General features: G+C 45.1%; 1 protein-coding gene across 1 annotated transcript; it reads left to right on the top strand.

The window, feature by feature from the left end:
* The first annotated feature begins 879 nt into the window (after positions 1-879).
* Positions 880-4068, top strand: LOC117843889 (mitochondrial import inner membrane translocase subunit Tim13). The gene is made up of 2 exons (XM_034724674.2): positions 880-1125; positions 3710-4068. The coding sequence occupies exons 1-2, from the start codon at positions 1009-1011 to the stop codon at positions 3857-3859; spliced, it is 267 nt and encodes an 88-aa protein (XP_034580565.1). The 5' UTR covers positions 880-1008; the 3' UTR covers positions 3860-4068.
* Positions 4069-6483: the final 2415 nt, after the last annotated feature.

Below are 6483 nucleotides of genomic sequence, written 5' to 3'. Positions count from 1 at the left end.
TGGGACCTGGGCGGCACGCAGCAGCGTGCTCGTCGCAGATTATCGCTGTGATGCCGAGGTGGTGGTGCAAGTGTAACTGGCGCCGGCAGCGCCTCTGCCTGCGTAGTAGCGTAGCAACGGTGACCCGTGGCCCGTGGGGTGGAGCCTGCCTGCCTGCTGGCGGACGCTCTCGGTGTTTGTTGCCATGAGGAGGAGACTGGAGACGACGTCGAACGACCCCATGCTAGCCACCACCGCCAGCTACATGAACAGGACTATTGAGCGATACATTTGGATGGCTCGAGGTGGCAGGACAGCCGCGCAGGCTTTGCCTGCCGCAGTAGAAGCGCGGGTGGGCGACAGGCGGCAGCGTTGTTAGCCCACCAATGCGTACTCATGCCGCGGGCGCGGTTAATTTCAGCATGCCTTCCTTGATACGGCTAGTAGCATAGTACCACCCCTGTAAAATTGATGGGCGAGAGGTCACTGAGAGTAGAACGTTAGGAATACCTCATCCGAGGGGCATGAGGCGACGATTATGATTTAGTAGTACATTGTATAGATTTTTTTTTGTGAACGGAACATCTTGAATTTATATGCTAATCGTTTTCTGAATCCCCTTGTTAAAAATTGTCCAAGAATCTTCGGACAAAAGAAGAACAAGATACAGGCGACAGTGTGCGAAACGAGTACTGTTTTTTTAAGCACACCGATCGAAACGAGTACTGATGAGGCCCATGACACATAAGCCGGGCCTTCACCTACCTACCACCAAGTCCATAGGGCGCCTTATGGTCTTTACATACGTATTGGGCCGAGCCTTTTTGCTGAAGATGGGCCGGACCTTTCGTTTTTCACACGGAAACCGATCGTCTTGCTAGGGTTTTTCTCCCTGCTCCCCCTGCCGCCCCAGCGCAGTATAACCAACCAGCCGCGCCGGCAAAATTCCTCCTCGACGGAGAACGCGAACTAACCAGCCACCGATCGCCCGCGCAGGACTTGGAGAGCAAGCAAGGCAAGCGCGCGGCCATGGACTCCTTCTCGTCGCCCTCGCTGTCGTCGTCAGGTTCCAGCCCCAACCCGGAGGCCGTCATGGAACAGATCAAGGCGCAGCTCGCCCAGGCTTACGCGCAGGAGTTTCTCGAGGTCAGATCTCTTCCAATCTTTTCTTCTCATGTTACCCCCCTTGCTGATGGCTGCTGCCAATATGTATGGATGGTTAGATTCTGCTTGCTGATTGCTGGATTGTCAGGATTCCTGACTTCGCATATGGCACCTTTACTTGTCGGGAGCAATTATTTAGGGCTCCTTTTGTTGCAATTGATTGGAAAGGTATTGAACTGGCGAACTGGTTGTTAGATTGGATAGATGGATTGCGCTTCAGAGTGCTTTAGCTATTATGGTTGCTCGGAAAAATACTGAATCCATGCCCCATTATGAATGCAAGAAGAGAACTGAAGATTGTTAAGGGGAAAGCAGTATAGTCGTATAGAAGCTTTAAGTTTTAAGCAGTCAGCAGCTCGTTCGATATAAGTTTAGTAGCTAAGAGATTAGTTGGAGGTGATTTTATTGAATTGAAAACTTAATTGACAGGGTAACACAGTTTAATTTTTCTTCGTATAAGTTGGTTTAACCTTGTCTTAGGCATCATCTATAGATTTATAAGTTAATCTGAAGATGGTAAAGACATGCTTATGCGGTAGTGACTATTGATGGGAGCCAGAATCAGACTGGGAGCTGGTAATCGGACAGATAACTGTTGGGTTCCTGGTACAGTCCTGGTGAATTTTTCAGTTTCCTCTCATTTTCGTAGCAAATGTTAGACAACTTTCAACAAGGCAGCAGGTCAATAGCGTTGCGATTAAAACAAGGCCCAAAATAGCACTCACAATAGTCGTTTAGAAAAAAAAAAGTCTGTCTAGTCTGCCTTGGCACAAGGTGCCACCTACCATCTATTGTCTAAACTGCGTAGGCGGCTGCTGAGCCGACCTAGTTGCCACCTAGGCACTAGGTGCACAGCACCACCCTGCTTAGTAGATGCTTTTAAAACATGGCTAGAGCTGCATCTCTGTATTTCTTGTTTCTGGAGGTAATTAGCCAGTTACCGCCTTTTCTTGGAACCTTATTTTTGCACATAAAGATACAAGCTATTATATGATTAGCACTAAGCCTAAATCATTCATGACTGATGTGGCTACACGATCTGTAACGTTAAAACGTAATAATACCTTACGATCCATGCCCAGATACATGAATTGAAGTACACATTACTGCACCCAGTTGGCATCTGGTAAACTGGATTGATTTTCTTGACTAAATTCATTAGCTTACTTACCATTTGGATTGCACATTTGAGCTTCATACTTTCAAGTGCTGCATTCATGTGCATGTTCTTGTCCTCCTTCACATATGTGATGTTCCACATTGTGATTGTTTTCTATACATGCTCTGCGTCAATGCACTGCTTCTTTCTTTGCCTGTGTGCCTCCGCTTTGTTTTAGAAAAGGGAGATTTCTTGGCTTATATTGAAAACCAGTAAGGAGTTTACAGCATCCTTTTGACATCCTTGGGTTACCAGTCAACTATACGAGTATTAGGGTGCGCTTGGTACCTTGGCCAGCCTAGCCTCGCCTCGCCAGCGCGAGCAAGGCTCGCCTTGCCAGCCCAGGCTAGCCAAAATCCCTCTCCCTCATAAGCAAGCAAAAAGCTTGCCATTGCAGACCTCAAGAAGAGCTTGCTCAGAAACCAAATGCAAGTTTTCTTGCCTATCTAGGCAAAGCAAGGTCCGGCTAGGGATCCAAGCACCCCCTTAGTAACAACCACTCATGAGCACAAAACAAAGACCGAACATATTTAGCTAGATGGTCACACATCAACAACACAAACTAAGAACCACTAGCATTCCTACTTCCAGAACTAGTAACCTGAAGAGGACCCGTCCTCGGTCTCAGAGTCAGATATATCAGTGTAGCATTTGCATGATGATCTTTTCCTTTCGATTTTTTGCCATATACACCCCATAGAACATAACATCAATCAGTTTGTTAGGAAATTTCTTTTCAGTTGATGTTTTGTTCTGTATCTTCCATTGCGAAACCTATAAATAAAAGCACACCCAAGGTTTATGAGATCCCAAATTAGTTTGGTAGCCAACTGTCCCACAAGTCAGCTCTCTACACCTGGTAACCATAGCCAAATGCATCTTTGAGTCTGTTTGCCTCTATCCATTTGATCTAAACTTGTTTTCCCTTTTTCTGTGGATGATTGTTCGTTGAGCTGTGTTTTAAATGGGGATGTAAGTTTTGTTGAGGTAGTACTTTCAATCTGAAAGGATGGCATAAGAAGAAGCAAAGTTTGTATATTCTTGATGCTGTGTCATTATTACCTTTGGGGTCACAAGAGGGAAATGAAAGCTGTTTCGCTGCCTTCAAACATTCCCAACCCAGCAAACATCATGCCTGCTGTTCTTGATTTGTTGTACATAGGTAACTGAGGTTACACATGAATGGACAAAACGATGATTCTAGGAAATTGCCTGTCTATTTCACATGGTGCTACATTTATTTTCATAAGTTCGTAGAATGATGTTGACTGCCTCTACAGACTCTGTAGGAAACAATGGTTACACATGAAAAGACAAAAACGATGTATCTAGGAATTTCCTACCTATTTCACATGGTGCCAAATTTCTGTTTGTAAACTCATAGTGATGATGTTGATTTCTCTACAGACCGTGGGGAACAAGTGCTTTGAAAAGTGCGTGACCAAGCCAGGATCAAGCTTGAGTGGAAGCGAGAGCAGCTGCATATCACGTTGTGTTGACCGCTACATTGAGGCCACCGGTATTGTCAGCCGGGCCTTGTTCAGCTCCCAACGCTAGGAACACATGAAAGGAAGAATTTCAAATATCGCTCATGAGAATGATGTACCCTTGAGATTTTTGACTTGTCAGAATACATGACATTTGATGCTTGGTTGTACAAGCAGTGTTAGTCCTCTAAAGACTCCAGGTTCTTCTTGTAAGCCTTTCTGCTTTAGTAGAAGAAACAAGAGGCTCTATCAAGTGGCGCAGATGTTTAATTACGCTCATCATGTGGTTTGTTTCTCTGGCTTTCATGTTTCTTATGCCTGTCTGCTCTCAAAGCCATGGCGACCATACGCTGTGGCCTCTGGATCTCACATCTATACGCATAGCTGTAATTAGGTGGTACGGTGGATTTCCAAGCCAGGACATCAAACTTCCCTTGAGGCCTAGCGCCTCCAAACAGAATATCTTGCAACGATACCTTTGGAACTTCTCCATGCATAGAAGAACTTATCTGATAGTCATCGAGACACACAAACTTCTCGGCTACTTCGTTGGTGTATGACTGTTTGATAATTTCCAAAGGATCAGTTTGACTTCGGTGTGCATCATATTTGATAAGATTCCTCTTCTTGAATTCTCTCCGGACTTCCAATCCAAGTTCCAAAACTGAGGATTGAAATTTGATCTCACTAGTCCACCAAAGATGTTGGCGGTCCATCTCATCTGCAATCTCCATGCCAATTGATACCAGTTTCGGGTGTTTTGGCGCGTCCGTGCTCCAAAAAACGCAAGCCTCGAAGAAGTACCAATAAGCTTCTTGGCTCAGGGGTGTAAGAGCATCTCTAACAGATTGCTCATCTCTCACTACTAAAATACTTTCTCTCTTCATCTTCAATAGGTACTTTTGCATTTTTTGTGCCCACCATTGCAGCAGACTACCAAAATTCAATCTCCAATACCTTCACCAACGCGTGGGGTCCACACATTAGAGAGTTTACTTTTTTTCCCTCCTGTACCGACTCTTCCTCCCAGCTCCTCGCATCCCGCACCTCCCCTTCCTCTCATCTTCTTTTCTTCGCATCCACCGCCCCTTGCGGTCTTCTGCCAGTGGCGCCTATTCTCTGCGGCGGCGACCACCAACCCGCTCCTCCGGCAGTGGTAGCCCGCCCGCTACTCCTCCCCACGCTGGCGATTACCCATCCGCTCCGTCGCCGGCGGGTCCGAAGCTCCACACCGCCCACGATCGGGGGCTACGGGCACCTCCCCTACATCAAGGGGAGAGGAGCTGAGATTTTGGCAATTGCTTAAAAGATTTTTGGTATTGGGAAAGAGATTGGTAGTCTATTGGAGCTCTCTCTCATCTCCAAAATCTTCTAAATGGTAGGTTTTTGGGTATTTGAGGTGAATATGAGCAATCTGCTGGAGATGCTCTAAGCTAAGAGGCTTTGTTATCCCGAAATTTGCAATCTTTTCGGACCGACTTGTGACTATGATTTTGGTGACGCATGGAGTGCGACTTTTGTAGGTGGAGTAAAATCCTCTCAATGAACTCTCCATGACAGTCTCATCCAGACCTTTCAAATTCCCCTCCCCATCTAGTTCAACAATGACAAGTACCCTCTCTTCGTCTATGACATGATGCCGATGCTTGACCCAAACCTGAAATTCCCAACCCCGAACTCTAAGCACCACAACCCCTTAGCACTAACCTCGCTAAAGAGCACACTAGGAGGTGGAGGAGAAGCTCCTGTGGCTTGGATTTGTAAGGGATGGTAGAGGTAAAATTTCAGTGTGGGGAGCCCAAGAAACACTCGCGCATGGTATATCAATTCCTTTTTTTTCATAAATAAGTGAAGAGTATCTTGGCCCCCTAAGTGGGTTTTAGTGAATTAATGACACAAGCTTAAGTGTCTAATGAACTTTCAAGTGCATGAGAAGATTTAAGATGATTGGTGGACATGCAACACTTGTGGATGAAGAAGTGGCTTTATTCATGAGAAAGTTCAAAAATGTGATGAAGAAGAGTGGTTTCTTTGACAACAACAAGGACAAGAACAAAACCAAGAGAAAGTCAAAGAGGCCATGCTTTGGCTGTGCCAAGGAAGGTCACTTCATTGCGGATTGTCCGGAAGTCAAGATCAAGAAGAATGAATCCTCCAAGTTTGACAAGAGCAAGTATAAGAAGAAAAATGTTAGTGAAGCTCACTTGGGTCAACAATAGGATTCCAATAAAGAAAGCTCGGACTCTAATGAAGAAGTGGGATTGACCACAATGGCTATTGGAGTATCAACCTCCTAGTCATCCTTATTTGAAGATCTCACCGATGATGAAGATTACGTCAGCTATACTTGCTTCATGGCTCGAAGCCCAAAGGTAGACTCCAAACCACCTATTGATGATGATGATATAAATAGTGATGATGAAAGAATGATAAAAGGCTTAGGAAAATAGGCTTCTAAAAGAATAATGAAACTAATGATGGAACTAGAAGATAGGGATGAGACTCTCGAGGTGCAAGAAAAGCTCCTTAGACTTGAGCAAGAGAAAACCATTGCTCTTGAGAATTCCCTTGAAAATGAAAAGAAGGGTTTCAAGATGCAAGAGGACTTGCTCAAAGCTAAAATGGAGAAAGTTCTTAGCCTTGAAATATCTCTTGTTAAAGAGAATATGAAAGTGGAAGAATTAACTAAAGAAC

The sequence above is a fragment of the Setaria viridis genome, chromosome 1, assembly GCF_005286985.2.
Source record: "Setaria viridis chromosome 1, Setaria_viridis_v4.0, whole genome shotgun sequence".
In the NCBI taxonomy this organism is placed as follows: Eukaryota; Viridiplantae; Streptophyta; class Magnoliopsida; order Poales; family Poaceae; genus Setaria; species Setaria viridis.
Note: the sequence above shows the minus strand (reverse complement) of the source record. Positions and strands in the feature narration are given on the sequence as shown.

What these genes read in the sequence shown, in the direction of transcription:
- LOC117843889 (XM_034724674.2), top strand. Translation starts at nt 1,009, where the DNA reads ATGGACTCCTTCTCGTCGCCCTCGCTGTCGTCGTCAGGTTCCAGCCCC. An exon ending in ACGCGCAGGAGTTTCTCGAG is followed by an intron (nt 1,126 to 3,709) that starts GTCAGATCTCTT and finishes ATTTCTCTACAG; the next exon opens with ACCGTGGGGAACAAGTGCTT.